The sequence below is a fragment of the Oncorhynchus tshawytscha genome, linkage group LG09 (genome assembly GCF_018296145.1).
Source record: "Oncorhynchus tshawytscha isolate Ot180627B linkage group LG09, Otsh_v2.0, whole genome shotgun sequence".
In the NCBI taxonomy this organism is placed as follows: domain Eukaryota; kingdom Metazoa; phylum Chordata; class Actinopteri; order Salmoniformes; family Salmonidae; genus Oncorhynchus; species Oncorhynchus tshawytscha.
The window spans coordinates 15,775,272-15,795,533 of record NC_056437.1 but is presented as its reverse complement, the minus strand read 5'-3'; the positions used below and the strand labels follow the sequence as shown (position 1 = coordinate 15,795,533).

At 45.3% G+C, this 20,262-nt stretch overlaps 1 protein-coding gene across 1 annotated transcript in view; it reads right to left on the bottom strand.

Moving 5' to 3' along the window:
• The window catches only part of LOC112257430 (mucin-2-like), a 57,224-nt gene that overhangs the window by 24,683 nt on the left and 12,279 nt on the right, over positions 1–20,262 (bottom strand). The window contains exon 2 of the mRNA XM_024430971.2: positions 4,561–9,219. Within this exon, the coding sequence (XP_024286739.2) occupies positions 4,561–8,126 (3,566 nt within the window). The 5' untranslated portion in view covers positions 8,127–9,219. The remainder of the gene's footprint in view (positions 1–4,560; positions 9,220–20,262) is intronic.

The window sequence follows — 20,262 nt, the reverse complement described above, 5'->3', positions numbered from 1 at the left end:
TGCCAGGTGTACGGTGTTTCCTCCAACACATTGGTGCGGCTGGCTTCCGGGTTGGATGCGCACTGTGTTAAGAAGCAGTGCTGCTTGGTTGGGTTGTGTTTCGGAGGACGCATGGCTTTCGATCTTCGTCTCTCCCGATCCCGTACGGGAGCTGTAGCGATGAGACAAGATAGTAACTACTAACAATTGGATACCACGAAATTGGGGAGAAAAAGGGGGGTAAAAATTCACACCTGGATTGTACGATATTTGCACATTATTGTTAATTTAAATTATTCAAGTTAAGTCAAGTTGGTTGTTGATCATTGCTAGACAAACATTTTCATGTCTTGACATAGATTTTCAAGCCGATTTAAGTCAAAACTGTAACTAGGCCACTCAATGTTGTCTAGGTAAGCAACATCTAGGTATATTTAGCCTTGTGTTTTAGTTTATTGTCCTGCTGAATGGTGAATTTGTCACCCAGTATCTGATAGAAAGAAGACTGAAGCAGGTTTTCCTTTAGGATTTTGCCTGTGCTTAGCTGTATTCAATTTATTGCTATCCTAAAAAAACTCCCTAGTCCTTGCCAATGACAAGCATACCCATAACATGATGCAGCCACCACCATGCTTGAAAATACAAAGAGTGGTACTCAGTAATGTGTTGTGTTGGATTTGCCACAAATATAACATTTCGTATTCAGGACATAAATTTCTTTGCAACACTTTTTGAAGTTTTACTTTAGGGCTTTATTGCAAACAGGACGGACGCATGTTTTGGAATATTTTTGGTCTAAGAACATAATTCCACTTTGACATTATGGGGTATTTGGTGTTGGCCAGTAACACAAAATCTATTTTAAATTCAGGCTGTAATACAAGAAAAGTTGGAAAAAGTCAAGGGGTGTGAATACTCAGTGATCAGTGATGGCACTGATCTCGTACAACGCTGTGTACTACTCCCTTCACAGAACAGCGCAAACTGGCTCTAACCAGAATAGAAAGAGGAGTGGGAGGCCCCGAAATAGACTGACAAATGTCAAAGAAAGTTATTTGTTTCTGGTCATTTTGAGCCTGTAATCAAATCCACAAATGCTTATGCTCCAGACACTCAACTAGTCTAAAGAAGGCCAGTGGTATTGCTTCTTTAACTAGCACAACAGTTTTCAGCTGTGCTAACATAATTGCAAAAGGGTTTTCTAATGATCAATTAGCCTTTTAAAATCATAAACATGGATTAGCTAACACAACGTGCCATTGGAACACAGGAGTGATGGTTGCTGATAATGGGCCTCTGTACGCCTATGTAGATATTCCATAGAAAATCACCTGTTTCCAGCTACAATTGTCATTTACAAGATTAGCAATGTCTACACTGTACTTCGGATCAATTTGATGTTATTTTAATGGACAAAAAATGTGCTTTTCTTTCAAAAACAAGGGCATTTCTAAGTGACCCCAAATGTTTGAATGGTAGTGTATGTATTAATTTGTGTATGTCCATTACCCATTCTGTAATGTTATGAATTTACAAAACATACAATATGTTACGAAATTGGAAAAACATACAATGTGTTACGATTTGCAAAACCTTAGGGGTTAGGGTTATGTTTAGGAGTTGGTTATTAGCTAAAATGCTAAAGGTGTCCGTGATGAGATTCGATCTTGAAACCTTTGGGTTGCTATACATTTGCCTTATACAAATTCTAGCTTGGTGACTAACGTTAGCTAGGCTAGGGGATACGGTTAAGGGTTAGGGTTAGGGTTAGGGTTAAGTTTTGGAGTTAGGTTAAACAGTTTGGGTTAGGGGAAGGGTTAGTTAAAAGGGTTAAGGTTCATTTGAGTGTCCTGGATTTACATTTACTATGTTACGTCTCTTCTATGAGACCAGGCTTTAATATGTTATCCCACCCAGGCGTTCACATTCACAACCACAGTACATTGGTGATTACACCGTTCATGATTACAGGCTTTTTCCTCCATAGACCACATGCATGTCTTCTCTCCAGGAGTTTTCCCCCCTCCTCTGATCTACCATGTTGGTATGATACCGACGGTGGAAAAATCCGTAAACAGCTTAGAAATGTGGGAAGTAGATTAATTAAAGTGCTGATGAGAATCATAAAGGGTTTACACTAAGAGCCTGTGCCGCAACTAAACCCAAAGCCTGCACCCGCATGACCTCATCATCAGCACTGATCGCTATTGCCGCCCATTGCAATGAGGAAATTATATAGAAATGATGTGTAGCCCCCCCCCCGAAAAAAAAAATATTCAAATAAATAAATAATGTGCGTATTAATTTCTCATTTGAAGTTTTGAAATTTTGGTTGGGAATATGAGAAAAGTTTTCACTTGTTGTTGACGTGATGGATTTCATCATTTGGATTTAATCTCTCTCTCTCTCTCTCTCTCTCTTTCTCTCTCTCATCTGGCATCTCCTCACACCCTCCCTGCTTCTCCTCTCCTCCTCATTTTTACCAAATGTACATTTCATTCTGTCCGCCCAAAGTATTTACAGCTCACCATGCTGGGGTTGGCCTATAAATAGATGGGCGGTAGAACAGGAAAGCTCAAACAAAACAAACGTCCATCTGTAATATGAATAACACAACACATGCTGGATTATAACAGGGCTGCATGCTGTTGGTTTTTCTACCATCATCCGAGGAGTGACAGCTACCAACAATAACCCTCGATTTGATTCCAGAATGAGAAAGGAAATGTTGTCGTGCCAAGCTATGATCACATTGTATACTCTGGGGCTGATTAATTTTCACATTGGACAAATCTTTGCACAAACAATAACCTCTCGAAGCAGAGCTAAGAGCATTTATGTGTGACATTTACTTTCTTGTCCTTTGTGTTTCTGTGCTTCGAGGCATTCCTTTATTCTTATCCTTACCTTATCTTTTCTATAATTCCACTAACCATTCTTCAGTTTTCTTAATTTTTTCCTCCTCTATCTTTAAAGTAACCAATTAAATAACATTTTTGTTCTCGGAATTCTGTTAGGCTTATATAATTACAGTAGCGGTGAGAGGGTAACATCACTGGGGAAGCCAAGCCTGGAAAAAATAGCCATATGACAACCTACAGTATGTGTTGTGATAATTGCTTTGTTTGCTCTATAACCTGTTAGTTCATATGCCTCGCCACCGGGATATATAGGCCTAAGGCCGAGACAATAAGATGACACAGTGGCAGAATAAATTCAACCACACCTGTGCTTTTTCACAAAACCGGAGAGCAACATCTGCCCGGTGAAGTCCACAAAGCATATTGCATGTAACAAACAGTTAGATAACCTACATAATGGTCAAGCAAGTTAATGTTTCCGACATTTTCGGGCCACCTAACAACTATTGATTTAGAACCACAGAGAATTTGTAAAGAATACAGGAGCTGCCTCCACTATTCCAGCACCATTTCAACATCATCAAATTACCTACAAATTACCTACCATTATGTATGGTCCTGAGTCTAATACAGTGACAACTAAAATACCCCAAAACGATTTAGTCAAATCAATATAAGCTAAAACTTATGTGGCTGTCCATGGGACTGATTTCTCTGTCTGTGTCTGTGTGTGTGTGTGTGTGTATATGTGTGTGTGCGTGTGTGTGTGCACATAGAGAAATGCCAATGCCATCCTCCTCTCTTTCATGCTGCCGAAACGGTCTATGACTCTGTCATACAGTTCACGCTTTTAGTTTTTTTTTTGTCCTAGTTACCTGGTTAAAATTCTTGCTCGCTAGCCTAACTTCCTTTCATGGGCAACGATGAGCTAGCTAGTTAACATTAGCCTACTACATCTAGCTACATATTGAACTTCCATCCTCTCAGGCAAGTGGCACAATGTATGAATTTATGGTTGGATCAGAGTCACTGTTATAATCATTGGCCAGTACGAAGAATTAAGTAACACCACAATCCAAAACCCTATCTCCATCTAATGCAGGAATGACCAATTTTAGCAAGCTAGCTAGCCACCAGAGGACAACACAATGAGATGCAACAATTCAAGTTTTTGATCCAAACTCCAAAAAAATCCAAACTGACTTCCCTTGACATTTTTTTGGGGGGTGAGCCAGAACCATTCACATTTGAGCTCGCTCAGTTTAGTTCAACACTGATTGGCTTTCATTTGATACTTTTTGGAACAAAGCAGGCCAAATGCTCATTGGTTTCCCTTGCATTCAATGCCATGGGCGGCAACAAAGTAATACTATTTTCCAGACATCATCAGATAGATGGGCTACACATACAGGAACAGAGGGCCGCTGTTCTGCTCGCTTGGATGCTTTCTCTGGTGAGATATAATCAGCATCTTGTGAATTGAATGAAAATTATGACGAAAGATCAATTATTTTCTTGGTCCATTTTTGGGGGAAGCATGGCTTATATATGCGACTGTATAATTATAATATTGTCCCCAAGCAAGCATTATTATGTATGGTCCTGAGTTTTCATGGTCATCGCCCTTTATTTTTAATTTGTCAGGTCATATTCAGAGCACTAATTGGGAACAAAAAGGTCATTGCCGATGATCTGTGTTGGCTCAGTGGGACTCACTCACCCATCTCTCTCAGCCTCCTTCTTCTCCAGGTCCTGAATAACGTCCAGCAGTACCTTGATGGTATTCTGGCTGGTCTCCAAGACCCCTTCCATGCTGTGCAGCTGGGTCTGCAGGCTGCGGATGTCGTGCAGGGGCCCGTTGGGGCCCATCAGTTTCTCTGCCACCCAGGTGGGATCCAGTTTACTCCTGGCCCCTGACACCAGCCCCCCCAGGATTTCCTGCACCTGCCTCAGTGTGTCTGCCTGGATGGAGGTCAGGGGCCCGACCGAGGAGCCCCCTCCAGAGCCAGAGCAGCCCCCGGAGGGGTACTGGCCGGGGGGTAAAGCGTGCTGGCTGTTGGGGGTGTTGGGCCCAGAGCAGAGTATCTTATGGAGGGCACCAATCTGAGCCCCCAGCTGAGCCTGAGCCTGGCCCAGGCAGGTGGGTCTGGGGATGGTCTTGGTTGGCGAGGAACCCTGGTCCCCCTGGTTCCCCTTCAGAGGGACCTCCGGGGGTGTTTGAGCTCTGTGTTTCAGAGAACAGGCTCGGGGACAGTGCACAGGTGACCCTGATCTCCCTGACTTCTCCTTCTCACTCACTCGCCTGAGTAGGGGCGCCCGGTGGCCTGGGCCTGAGGTGCAGCTCACCCCCTCTTTGCGTGGGGTGTATGGGGGAGGTGGCGGGGGTGGCGGTGGAAGTATCCTTCTCTCCCCTCTACACTCCCACTCTATCACCCTCCTGTCCTGAGTGCTGCAGTGTTGGGCCTGAGGTGGGGGGGTGTAGGGGGGTGCAGGCCGAAATGTGGAAGCATAGAGGGGCACAGTTTTTGTGGGAGTGGCGCAAGATGGACCCGTTGGAAGTGTATGGTAGGATTTTACCATTGGAGGTGGGGAGTTGCAGCTTTTTATGATGGGAGAGGGAGAGGAGCAGTATTTTATCGTTTGGATTTGAATGTGGGCGGAGTAGGAAGGAACTACTGGAGGTTGGGAGAAGCAGGGTGGTATCGTCTGACATGGGGGGTTCCCAGGTGGTATGGTCTGACATGGAGGGTTCCCAGGGAGTATGGTCTGACATGGTGGGTTCCCAGGGGGTATGGTCTGACATGGGGGGTTCCCAGGGAGTATGGTCTGACATGGAGGGTTCCCAGGGGGTATGGTCTGACATGGAGGGTTCCCAGGGGTATGGTCTGACATGGGAGGTTCCAAGGGGGTATGGTCTGACATGGGGGTTCCCAGGGGGTATGGTCTGACATGGGGGTTCCCAGGTGGTATAGTCTGACATGGGGGTTGGTCTGACATGGGGGTTCCCAGGGGGTATGGTCTGACATGGAGCGTTCCCAGGGGTATTGTCTGACATGGGGGGTGCCCAGGTGGTATGGTCTGAATTAAGGAGATGTAGGGAGGGCCGGTTTGGGTTGTTGGGTGGCACAATGTCACAGTTGGAGGTGGAGAGGTGCAGTAGATTACTGCTTTATTTAAGGAGGAGCAGGGTGGGGCAGTTTGTGTTAGGATGGTGCAGGGGGCTATAGTTGGAGTGGTGTGGCAAGTTGGGGCTGAGTAGGGGGCTATCGTCGGGGTGGTGGAGAAAGTTGGAGCTGAGTAGAGGGCTATCGTCGGAGTTGGATTCGGGGTGGTGGAGAAAGTTGGAGCTGAGTAGGGGGCTATCGTTGGAGTTGGAGTCGGGGTGGCGGAGAATGTTGGAGCTGAGTAGGGGGCTATCGTTGGAGTTGGAGTCGAGGTGGTGGAGCAAGATGGGGCTGAGTACGGGGCTATCGTTGGAGTTGGTGATTGGGTGGGCCAATTTGGAATTGAGGCTTTGGTTGTAGTTGTGGTGGTGCATGTTGGTTTGGTTTGAATCAGGGAGGTACAGGGTGGAACAGGTTCAGTTTGTGTAGTGTGATGTGGAGTGGTTTGAGCTTTAGATGGAAGCACAGTTGGCAGAAGCACAGATTTTCTGGGGGGAGATGTACAGGTGGACTCATTCTGGGAGACGCAAGGCAGAACCACCAGAGGGGGAATTCCACAACCTGGATGGGTGGAGGTTAGCACAGTTTTAGGTAAGGAGGCATAGTGAAGCACAGTCTGAGTTTGGGAGGTGGAGGGCACAGTAGGAGGTGAGGAGATAGAGGGTCTCAAAGTCGAGGGAGGTGGGAAGGTGGAGGGACAGTCAGTTTGTGTTTGGGTGGTGCAGGCCTGCACAGACAAGGGAGGTGGGTAGGTGGAGGGTCCCACAGCAGAGGGAGATGGGGATGTGGAGGATCCCACAGTCGAGGGAGGTGGGGAGGTGGAGGGTCTGTCAGTTTGTGTTTGGGTAGTGCAGGTCTGCACAGTTGAGGGATATGGGGAGGTGGAGGGTTCCACAGTCGAGGGAGTTGGGGAGGTGGAGGGTCCCACAGTCGAGGGAGATAGGGAGGTGGAGGGTCCCACAGTCGAGGGAGGTGGGCAGGTGGAGGGACTGTCAGCTTTTGTTTGGGTGGTGCAGGCCTGCACAGTCGAGGGAGGTGGGGAGGTGGAGGGTCCCACAGTCGAGGGAAGTGGGGAGGTGGAGGGTCCCACAGTCGAGGGAGGTGAGGAGGTGGATGGTCCCACAGTCGAGGGAGGTGGGCAGGTGCAGGGCTGCACTGACAATGGAGGTGGGGTGTTAGGAGGGGAGACACAGGGACTCTCCGTCTGTGTTGGAGTGGTACAGTAGGACACCTCCCTTCCTGGGTCACTGATTGCATTGTTTATGCGCCTTCTCCTCCTCACTTGGGACGGAGTTGCACTCCCCTGGCATTCAGGAGGGGAAAAACAAGAAGAGTTATGCCAGGAAGAGTCCATGTGATTCCCAACAGCAAGGGAGCTAGCGTTAGCCTCACTAGTCCTGAGGCACTGGGTTTGGTTCACCAATCCCTGCTTAGCCTTAAACCCACGGCCGTTTCCATCTCTGGATGCAGGCTCTGAAAGGTAGTTGTGGGTAGTGTAGTACTCATCATGTTCGTTGTCCTGTTTGTCGTCCCCATCCACGCCCACCGAGTCCCCCACGCTGCGGACATTTGAGAGCACGGAGGGCTTGGACTTCTGGAAGCAGGGGGAGGTCTGGATGGCCATGCTAGTGCACTGCCTCTGGGAGAGGGGCAGCGTGAGTGAGCACGGCAGTGGGGGTGATGGTGGTGGTGCCCAGCAGCGGCGCGTGGGCCCTGGGGTTAGCGGGTGAGGGGGCGCCCGAGCCAAAAATGCCGCCACCACCTCAATGGTGTCTGCCATGTCCCCTCGGACTGCCCCCACCACCGAGGCCTCCGTAAGCCATCCTTGGGGGGCCATGGGGCTTGTGGGGCTGTTCTTCCGGAAGGGGTGGGGGCTGTCACACTCAGCGGCAGTCTTCTGGTAGCTCTTGGCTCCAGTGGTCCCGCTGCCTAGTCCATCCTCCAGGTCTTTGAAGCGGACCTGCTGGGTGCGGTTGCGGCGGCGCTTTAAGCGGCTCTCGATATCCGGCGAGTCGCGGTTCAGCAGCACTGAGCGCACTGTCATGGTGCCAGGCAGCTTGTCGGTGGTCTTGCTGTTGGTGTGTTGGCCAGTGACCAAGTGATTAGTCTCTTTGCTCACCATGTCTCATGTGGTGTCTTGTTCTTTCCCCCGACATCCACAGTCTCTGCAGGCCGTTTGATGTGATGAAATCCTCTTTCAGAGAGTAATTATATTCTATCTAGCTCAATGCAATTTGTCTGTTGACTATTATTTATTCTCTATGACAATGGATTATCGGTATTATCGGATTTGTTGAGGTGGAGTGCCATCAACAAGCAGATCTGGGGAGACAGCTGTAGCTTGTTGGTTTGAGTGATCATGGAGATGATTGGAAATAACTGTCACACTGCAGTGCTGTTTGTCCTGTCATCCCCCTTCTGCAGCACTCCAATGGACTAGTCCTTCCTCAGGTGTGTGTGTGTTGCTCTGGATATCTGACTTCCTGAGAGATGTAACCAAAGCCAGGTGGGCTGTACTTTGCTCAAACTACAGATAGAGAGAACTTTATCCTGGACTTCATAAAATAAGTCTTCAGGGTGAACCGGATTCTCATAGTCCACAGAACTTCATTTATTTATGGTAATAGTCCACATAGGGTCCTGATTTCCTTATAGATCTGTTCTATATAGCCACATTAAATGTATAATTGATATCAGCACGTTAAACATGGGAGCAAGTGCCAACTTAAAGCATGGCTCAGATCTCCCTCATACAAAATATTCTTCTAAAAGAGGACATTTCACATTACATAAGTGTGAAGACCCAGAAAAGAGCGGTGAGTGTGAGAATGGGGCACACAGTTCTGTTGCATGACACCTGGATACTGTACAGTCAGCTCCAACTTAGTCTTAATAATATCCCAGAAGATCGTGGCGGGGGCACGGTACCTACCGACAAATAGGCATGACTCCCCTGAATACACTTTGTCCATCCTTCCCATCAATGAATCTGCAGGCTTGCCTTTCCAACCCACTATTGTCCCGTGGGGCTGGAGGGAGATTGGATTGCTAAGGAGTGGGATAACGTTGTGTGACTCCCCATAATGTTCTATATTCCTCTTTTGCTTTCTACACGTTTTCTCTCTCTCTTTCTCTCTCTTTTTTTCTCTTCCGATACCTCTTCTCAGTGACTCATCTTCCACTCATTTTGCTGGATAACAGGATAGCCCAGGTTCCTGAGGTGACCAGAGAGAGAGAGAGAGACAGACAAGAGATAAGACAAGAGATGAGACAAGATAAGTAATCAGCGCCCCCTCCACCCCCAGGTATTTACCTTATCTAGAGAGAGAGAGAGAGAGGAATAGAGAGAGAGAGCAAGAGAGAGAAAGAGAGAGAGAGAGAGTGAGATAGAGAAAGAGAGAGAGAGAGAGAGAGAGAGAGAAAGAGAGAGAGAGAGAGAGAGAGCAGATGAGCTCCTGCATTTTTCAGGATGTTTTTACAAAAATATAGATTTAGAGTTAGATAAACGTGGATTTTTCCACAAGGAAATATACAGGATAGTACCCTCCACAACATAACATTCACTCCAAATCAAAACTCCAAACCTACAACCTGATTTTGGACGACATTTCCTGGAAGGATTCCTACTACCAAAGATTCTTATTTCCAAGCTTCACGGCAAATGCTCTGGCAAGCAAACAACAGTAACCTAAAAACACCATCCAACCTGGAACTGAGTAAGTAATCTTTAGTCTGAAGCTACTTTTACAGCCATGAAAAAAAATACATTACAGTGTTATATTTTGCTTTATAAGGACTGAATGCTAAGTTAAGGCTACCAAGCATGCTAGGACAGAACATATCTGACTGCAACTTCAATTAGCACTGAGGTGTAAAGTGAGAGTTGTCAAAGCCCTTGAGCCCAACAGTGGCAGGAGAGTTTCACAGCCTACCCCACCAAAATGCAGAGGTCGTTGAAGCCCCCCTCCCTCTGTTCAGAGGTCATTACAATACAGTGCCGTTTGGATGTAAAAACAAATGATAAGGCACGAAAAGAGTACAAAAAGAAGCTCCTTATGGAAAACCAAGGGACACTTTTTGCTGACTATTATTAAAATGGGAACATAAGCAACTTCCGGCGGGGTCTACTTCCGGCGCCGACAGAGATGGCCGCCTCGCTTCGCGTTCCTAGGAAACTATGCAGTTTTTTTTTTTTTTACGTGTTATTTCTTACATTAGTACCCCAGGTCATCTTAGGTTTCATTACATACAGTCGAGAAGAACTACTGAATATAAGATCAGCGTCAACTCACCATCAGTACGACCAAGAATATGTTTTTCGCGACGCGGATCCTGTGTTCTGCATTACAAACAGGACAACGGAGTGGATTCCATGCAGCGACCCAAAAAAAAAAAACGAGGTGAAAAGGGAATCGGGAATCGAGGTGGTCTTCTGGTCAGACTCCGGAGACGGGCACACCGTGCACCACTCCCCAGCATTCTTCTTGCCAATGTCCAATCTCTTGACAACAAGGTTGATGAAATCCGAGCAAGGGTAGCATTCCAGAGGGACATCAGAGACTGTAACGTTCTCTGCTTCACAGAAACATGGCTCACTGGAGAGACGCTATCCGAGGCGGTGCAGCCAACGGGTTTCTCCATGCATCGCGCGGACAGAAACAAACATCTTTCTGGTAAGAAGAGGGGCGGGGGCGTATGCCTTATGACTAACGTGACATGGTGTGATGAAAGAAACATACAGGAACTCAAATCCTTCTGTTCACCTGATTTAGAATTCCTCACAATCAAATGTAGACCTCATTATCTACCAAGAGAATTCTCTTCGATTATAATCACAGCCGTATATATCCCCCCCCAAGCAGACACATCGATGGCTCTGAATGAACTTTAATTTAACTCTCTGCAAACTGGAAACGATTTATCCGGAGGCTGCATTCATTGTAGCTGGGGATTTTAACAAGGCTGCTCTGAAAACAAGACTCCCTAAATTTTATCAGCATATCGATTGTGCAACCAGGGGTGGAAAGACCTTGGATCATTGTTACTCTAACTTCCGCGACGCATATAAGGCCCTGCCCCGCCCCCTTTCGGAAAAGCTGACCACGACTCCATTTTGTTGATCCCTGCCTACAGACAGAAACTAAAACAAGAGGCTCCCACGCTGAAGTCTGTCCAACGCTGGTCTGACCAAGCTGACTCCACACTCCAAGACTGCTTCCATCACGTGGACTGGGACATGTTTTGTATTGCGTCAGATAACAATATTGACGAATACGCTGATTCGGTGTGCGAGTTCATTAGAACGTGCGTTGAAGATGTCGTTCCCATAGCAACGATTAAAACATTCCCTAACCAGAAACCATGGATTGATGGCAGCATTCGTGTGAAACTGAAAGCACGAACCACTGCTTTTAATCAGGGCAAGGTGTCTGGTAACATGACTGAATACAAACAGTGCAGCTATTCCCTCCGCAAGGCTATCAAACAAGCTAAGCGTCAGTACAGAGACAAAGTAGAATCTCAATTCAACGGCTCAGACACAAGAGGCATGTGGCAGGGTCTACAGTCAATCACGGACTACAGGAAGAAATCCAGCCCAGTCACGGACCAGGATGTCTTGCTCCCAGGCAGACTAAATAACTGTTTTGCCCGCTTTGAGGACAATACAGTGCCACTGACACGGCCTGCAATGAAAACATGCGGTCTCTCCTTCACTGCAGCCGAGGTGAGTAAGACATTTAAACGTGTTAACCCTCGCAAGGCTGCAGGCCCAGACGGCATCCCCAGCCGCGCCCTCAGAGCATGCGCAGACCAGCTGGCCGGTGTGTTTACGGACATATTCAATCAATCCCTATACCAGTCTGCTGTTCCCACATGCTTCAAGAGGGCCACCATTGTTCCTGTTCCCAAGAAAGCTAAGGTAACTGAGCTAAACGACTACCGCCCGTAGCACTCACATCCGTCATCATGAAGAGCTTTGAGAGACTAGTCAAGGACCATATCACCTCCACCCTACCTGACACCCTAGACCCACTCCAATTTGCTTACCGCCCAAATAGGTCCACAGACGATGCAATCTCAACCACACTGCACACTGCCCTAACCCATCTGGACAAGAGGAATACCTATGTGAGAATGCTGTTCATCGACTACAGCTCGGCATTCAACACCATAGTACCCTCCAAGCTCGTCATCAAGCTCGAGACCCTGGGTCTCGACCCCACCCTGTGCAACTGGGTACTGGACTTCCTGACGGGCCGCCCCCAGGTGGTGAGGGTAGGCAACAACATCTCCTCCCCGCTGATCCTCAACACTGGGGCCCCACAAGGGTGCGTTCTGAGCCCTCTCCTGTACTCCCTGTTCACCCACGACTGCGTGGCCACGCACGCCTCCAACTCAATCATCGTTTGCGGACGACACAACAGTGGTAGGCTTGATTACCAACAACGACGAGACGGCCTACAGGGAGGAGGTGAGGGCCCTCGGAGTGTGGTGTCAGGAAAATAACCTCACACTCAACGTCAACAAAACTAAGGAGATGATTGTGGACTTCAGGAAACAGCAGAGGGAACACCCCCTATCCACATCGATGGAACAGTAGTGGAGAGGGTAGCAAGTTTTAAGTTCCTCGGCATACACATCACAGACAAACTGAATTGGTCCACTCACACAGACAGCATCGTGAAGAAGGCGCAGCAGCGCCTCTTCAACCTCAGGAGGCTGAAGAAATTCGGCTTGTCACCAAAAGCACTCACAAACTTCTACAGATGCACAATCGAGAGCATCCTGGTGTGCTGTATCACCGCCTGGTATGGCAACTGCTCCACCCTCAACCGTAAGGCTCTCCAGAGGGTAGTGAGGTCTGCACAACGCATCACCGGGGGCAAACTACCTGCCCTCCAGGACACCTACACCACCCGATGTTACAGGAAGGCCATAAAGATCATCAAGGACATCAACCACCCGAGCCACTGCCTGTTCACCCCGCTATCATCCAGAAGGCGAGGTCAGTACAGGTGCATCAAAGCTGGGACCGAGAGACTGAAAAACAGCTTCTATCTCAAGGCCATCAGACTGTTAAACAGCCACCACTAACATTGAGTGGCTGCTGCCAACACACTGACAATGACACTGACTCAACTCCAGCCACTTTAATAATGGGAATTGATGAGAAATGATGTAAATATATAAACAATGCTACCTTATATAATGTTACTTACCCTACATTATTCATCTCATATGCATACGTATATACTGTACTCTATATCATCGACTGCATCCTTATGTAATACATGTATCACTAGCCACTTTAACTATGCCACTTTGTTTACATACTCATCTCATATGTATATACTGTACTCGATATCAGCTACTGTATCTTGCCTATGCTGCTCTGTACCATCACTCATTCATATATCCTTATGTGCATATTCTTTATCCCCTTACACTGTGTATAAGACAGTAGTTTTGCAATTGTTAGTTAGATTACTTGTTGGTTATTACTGCATTGTCGGAACTAGAAGCACAAGCATTTCGCTACACTCGCATTAACATCTGCTAACCATGTGTATGTGACAAATAAAATTTGATTTGATTTGATCTTCCACACAGACCATCCCCTGTGCAGTGATATATTAACACACTACCCCTTTGTTAAGGGGGGGTGTTAGCGATGGGTGGAAACTTAGGATATTAGACAACAAGGACTCTGAGTCAGCCAATGTCAACCTGTGCAAGTCTGGAACAGTAATGGTACAGGGCAACCCCAAACAATTTCAGTCGGACTTTCACATAATCAAAGAGCTGGCTCAGCAGGATAAGCTCTCTCTTGTGAAAGATACCGCCACCTCGAGCGTGTCAGACCAGATCTCTTCATTATATAACCACACAGATGAACAACCCCAAGCGGAAAGAGAGACATATCTGCACTCTGGACTCTGGTCTGTGGTGAGACAACATCAACAGGAGAAAGAGCAGGAGCAGGAGAAGAACAGAGCACTAGAGGAGAAGCTGATAGTGCTCGAGGAGAAGGTGAGAACGATGACGTGTTACAGAGAACAACCCATTACAGAATTGGCTACCCCCGCAGAGAAGCCAGCAGAACAGCCCACCTTAGACCCTGACCATAGCCTCGGCATCACAGCAGGACAGACAAATGAAGAAACCAAAGCCCAGGGCAACCCACCCTCTCTGAGCATCCCTCCGTCAGCCACCCTGATAGCCTTCCTGACAACCCCCGCACACCCACTTAGGACATATACAAGCCACAGATTGTACCCCTTATGGACTCAAACTGGAAACTTATACAAGAAAATATACTTTTTCCCAAACACACAGTGTCTAAACTCTGATGTCCAAACAGCAAGCGCACCCTAGAACCTTCTGCCTGAGGACCACTAGGGTCACCCAGGCATATAATAACACACACAGGCACAAACAACCTGATAACACGACAGGAAAGGGCAGCCACAACACTCAAAAAATTGATTTAAAAAGCTTCTTCTACTTTCCCCAAAGCACAAGTGGTTATCTCCACCCTGCTAACATACAGCGGGTAAATGCAAGCATTTCCTGTAACTGTGCCTCAAAACCAAATGTCTACGCCAGGACTTGAATAGCCTTTACAACCAGGTTCACCTAAACAAGGCAGCAGTGCCCACCTTCGCATTGACCCTAAAGGACCTACATCAACACCCACACAACCAATCAACCCCCCCCCCTCCAAGTCAACCATGCCCACACCCCATTTAGGCTCCCTCAGATCAGACCTATACCCCTCCTGCCCAGCCCATGCCCCCCACTCCTGCAAAGAGGGCTTCAACATGAAAGTCACACATAAGCCCAGGCCGTGAGCAGGCAAACGAATAAGCCCTACCCCCACTCTTACACTAGCCCAAGCCAATGGCATGTACCAGATGCTCAGCAGACTCTGCTTACACTTACTGGTCGAAGCACACAACTAACAACATTGGACACTTTATGGAACACATAGCCTGAGGCCATCCAAGGCCTGAGGTCATCTACCTTTGGCCTAAAGAGCAGGAACCTGGACTTCCCAAAATACATCAGAAATATAGACATTGTCATCCTACAAGAAACATGGTATAGAGGAGATGGACCCACTGGTTACCCTCTAGGTTACAGGGAGCTGGTAGTCCCATCCACCAAGCTACCAGGTGTGAAAAAGGGAAGGGACTCAGGTGGTATGCTAATTTGGTATAGAGCAGACCTAACTCAAAACAGGAACATTTTACATTTGGCTAGAAATTCAAAAGGAAAATGTCCTCCTGTGTGCTACCTATATCCCCCGATTAGAATCCCCATACTTTAATGAGGACGGCATCTCCATCCTGGAGGGGGAAATCAACAATTTCCAGGCCCATGGACATGTTAACTAGTCTGTGGCGGCCTAAATGACAGAACTGGACAAGAGCCTGACACCTTCAGCACACAGAGGGATAAACACCTACCAGAAGGTGACAGCATTCCCTCCCCCATATGCCCCTCTAGGCACAACAACATAACAAACAAAAACGGGTCACAACCACTGCAGCTCTGCCGCACGCTGGGTATATACATAGTTAATGGTTGGCTTCGGGGGGACTCCTATGGTAGGTACACCTTAAGCTCATCTCTTGGCAGTAGTACTGTAGACTACTGCCTCACTGACCTCAACCCAGAGTCTCTCAGAGCGTTCACAGTCAGCCCACTGACACCGATATCAGACCACAGCAAAACAGTCTAGATGAACAGAGCAATAGTCAATAATGAGGCATCAAAGCCAAAGGAACTGAATAATATTAAGAAATGCTATAGATGGAAAGAAAGTTGTGTATAAAAAAAGAATTAGGCAACAACACATTCAATCCCTTTTAGACAACGTCCTGGACAAAACGTTTAACTATAATAGTGAAGGTGTAAACTTGGCAGTAGAAAACCTCAACCGTATTTTTGACCTCTCAACTTCCCTATCAAATCTAAAAACGTCAAACAGAAAACTAAAAAGAAAATGAACAACAATGACAAATGGTTTGATTAAGAATGCAAAAACCTAAGAAAGAAATTGAGAAACATCCAACAAAGAGACCCAGAAAACCTGAGCCTACACCTTCACTATGGTGAACCACTAAAAACCACTAAAAAAATATAGAAAGTGAACTACTAAAAAAATGTAGAAAAATCAGCACGTCAGAAATCAGCTCAATGTAATTGAAAAATCCATAGACTAACCACTTCTAGGAAAATTGGAAAACACTAAACAAACAACAGCATGAAGAGTTGAATCATGAATCATGAATCATGAATCTGTCCAAAATGGAGAGTTTTGGCCCAAAAACAAAGAACAAACAGCAAAAACATATACATGACAAAATACAAATCTTAGAATCAACTATTAAAGACTACCAGAACCCACTGTGTTCTCAAATTATATTGAATTAACTACATAACAAAATACAAACACTCCAACCCAAAAAGGCCTGATAAAATATACAGACCACAAATTATCTTTAAAGATAATTATTTGGAACCAAGGACTGATCACCCCAATCCACAAAAGTGGACAAAATGTTGACCCCAATAACTACCGTGGGAAATGCCTCAACAGCAACCTTGGGAAAATCCTCTGCATTATCATTAACAGCAGACTCGTACATTTCCTCAGTGAAAACAATGTACTGAGCAAATGTCAAATTGGCTTTTTACCAAATTACCATACAACAGACCACATATTCACCCTGCACATCCTAACTGACAAACAAACCAAAACAAAGCAAAGTCTTCTCAGGCTTTCTCGATTTCAAAAAAGCTTTTGACTCAATTTGGCATGAGGCTCTGCTATACAAATTGATGGAAAGTGGTGTTGGGGAAAAAACAACATACAACATAAATAAAATCCATGTACAGTTGAAGTTGGAAGTTTACATACACTTAGGTTGGAGTCATTAAAACTCTTTTTTCAACCACTCCACAAATGTCTTGATAACAAACTATAGTTTTGGCAAGCCGGTTAGGACATCTACTTTGTGCATGACAAGTAATTATTCCAACAATTGTTTAGACATATTATTTCACTTATAATTCACTGTATCACAATTCCAGTGGGACAGAAGTTTACATACACTAAGTTGACTGTGACTTTAAACAGCTTGGAAAATTCCAGAAAATGATGTCATGGCTTTAGAAGCTTCTGATAGGCTAATTAACATAATTTGAGTCAGTTGGAGGTGTACCTGTGGATGTATTTCAAGGCCTACCTTCAAACTCAGTGCCTCTTTGCTTGACATCATGGGAAAATCCAAAGAAATCAGCCAAGATGTCAAAAACATTTTGTAGACCTCCACAAGTCTGGTTTATCCTTGGGAGCAATTTCCAAACACCTGAAGGTACCACGTTCATCTGTACAAACAATAGTACGCAAGTTTAAACACCATGGACCATGCAGCCGTCATACCACTCAGGAAGGAGATGCGTTCTGTCTCCTAGAGATGAACATACTTTGGTGCAAAAAGTGCAAATCAATCCCAGAACAACAGCAAAGGACTTGTGAAGATGCTAGATGAAACAGGTACAAAAGTATCTATATCCACAGTAAAACGAGTCTTATATTGACATAACCTGAAAGGCCACTCAGCAAGGAAGAAGCCACTGCTCCAAAACCCCCATAAATAAGCCAGACTACGGTTTGCAACTGCACGAATAATATAAAATAAAATGTTATTTGTCACATACACATGGTTAGTAGATGTTAATGCGAGTGTAGGGAAATGCTTGACAACGTTCATGTGGACAAAGATCATACTTTTTGGAGAAATGTCCTCTGGAGTGATCAAACAAAAATAGAACTGTTCGGCCATAATAACCAAGCCCCCCCTCCCCCCTTTTCCCTCCTAACAAAACCATGGTCATTATGGCCAAACAGTTCTATTTTTTAAAGCTTGGGTCTTCCAAATGGACAATGACCCCAAGCATACTTCCAAAGTTGTGGCAAAATGGCTTAAGGACAACAAAGTCAAGGTATTGGAGTGACCATCACAAAGCCCTGACCTCAAACCAATAGAAAATGTGTGGGTAGAACTGAAAAAGCAAGTGCGAGCATGGAGGCCTACAAACCTGACTCAGCTACACCAGCTCTGTCAGGAGGAATGGGCCAGAATTCTCCCAACTTACTGTGGGAAGCTTGTGGAAGGATATCCAAAACGTTTGACCCAAGTTAAACAATTTAAAGGCAATGCTACCAAATACTAATTGAGTGTGTGTAAACTTCTGACCCACTGGGAATATGATGAAATAAATAAAAGCTGAAATAAATCATTCTCTCTACTATTATTCTGACATTTCACATTCTTAAAATATAGTGGTGATCCTAACTGACCAAAGGCAGGGACCTTTTACTAGGAATACATGTCAGGAATTGTGAAAAACTGAGTTTAAATGTATTTGGCTAAGGTGGATGTAAACTTCCGACTTCAACTGTACATAAATAACAAGTGTGCGTTTAAAATTGGCAAAAAACACATTGATTTCTTTCCACATGGCCGTGGGGTGAGACAGGAATGCAGCTTAAGATCCACCCTTTTCAACATATATATCAATGAATTGGCGAGGGTACTAGAACAGTCTGCAGCACCCGGCCTCACCCTACTAGAATCTGAAGTCAAATGTCTACTGTTTGCTGAGGATCTCGTGCTTCTGTCCACCAACCAAGGAGGGCCTACAGCAGCACCTAGATCTTCTGCACAGACCAGGGCCCTGACAGTAAGTCTCAATAAGACAGTTGCCAGGACCACAAATACAAATTCCATCTAGTCACCTAAAATGAAGCGAATCCCAAACCTTCCATAACGAAGCCATCACCTACAGAGAGATGAACCTGGAGAATAGTCTCCTAAGCAAGCTGGTCCTGGGGCTCTGTTCACAAACACAAACAGATCCAACAGAGCCCAAGGACAGCACCACAATTAGACCCAACCAAGTCATGTGAAAACCAAAACATAATTACTTGACACATTTGAAAGAATTTACAAAAAAGCAGAGCAAACTAGAATGCTATTTGGCCCTAAACAGAGAGTACACAGTGGCAGAATACCTGAGCACTGTGACTGACCTAAACTTAAGGAAATCTTTGACTATGTACAGACTCAATGAGCATAGCCTTGCTTTTGAGAAAGGCCGAAGTAGGCAGACATGGCTCTTTAAAAAATATAGATATTTCATTTAACCAGGTAGGCCATTTGAGAAAGGAGTTCTCATTTACAACTGCGACCTGGACAAGATAAAGCAAAGCATTGCGACAAAAACAACAACACAGAGTTACACATGGGATAAACAAACGTACAGTCAATAACACAATAAAAAATCTGTATACAGTGTGTGCAAATGAAGTAAGGAGGTAAGGCAATAAATGGGTCATAATGGCAAAGTAATTACAATTTAGCAATTAACACTGGAGTGATAGATGTGCAGATGAGGATGTAGAAGTAGAAATACTGGTGTGCAAAAGAGCAGAAAAAAATATATAAAAAAAATATGGGATAAGGTAGGTAGTTGGTTGGATGGGCTATTTACAGATGGGCCTCTCTCAAGAGAAGACAGGCTATGTGCAAACTGCCTACAAAATGAGGTGGCAACTGAGCGGCTCTTCCTAATCTCCTACCAAATGTATGACCATATTAGAGACACATTTCCCTCAGATTACACAGATCCACAAAGAATTAGAAAACAAACCCATTTTTGAAAAACTCCCATATCTATTGGGTGAAATACCACAGTGTGCCATCACAGCAGCAAGATTTGTGACCTGTTGCCACAAGAAAAGGGCAACCAGTGAAGAACAAACACCATTGTAAATGCAACCCATGTTTATGTTTATTTATTTTCCCTTTTGTACTTTAACTATTTGCACATAATATGACATTTGAAATGTCTTTATTCTATTGGAACTTTCGTGTGTCATGTTCACTGTTAATTAGTATTTTTTATTTATCTTTTGTTTATTATCTACTTCACTTACTTTGGCAATGTTAACGTATGTTTCCCATGCCAATAACGCCCTTATAATGACTTGAAATAGAATTGAGCGATAGAAAGACAGAGAGAGAGAAAGAGAAAGAGAGGGCATTAGTGTTCATATTGTGGTCCTCTCATTTATTTCCATTGGATAATGAGATGACCTCATAATAATGAAGTTTGTAATGAGGTAGGCTGTTTTTTTTAAATTAGAAGAGAAGGGTCAACAGAGAGACACACAAAGCGTGATA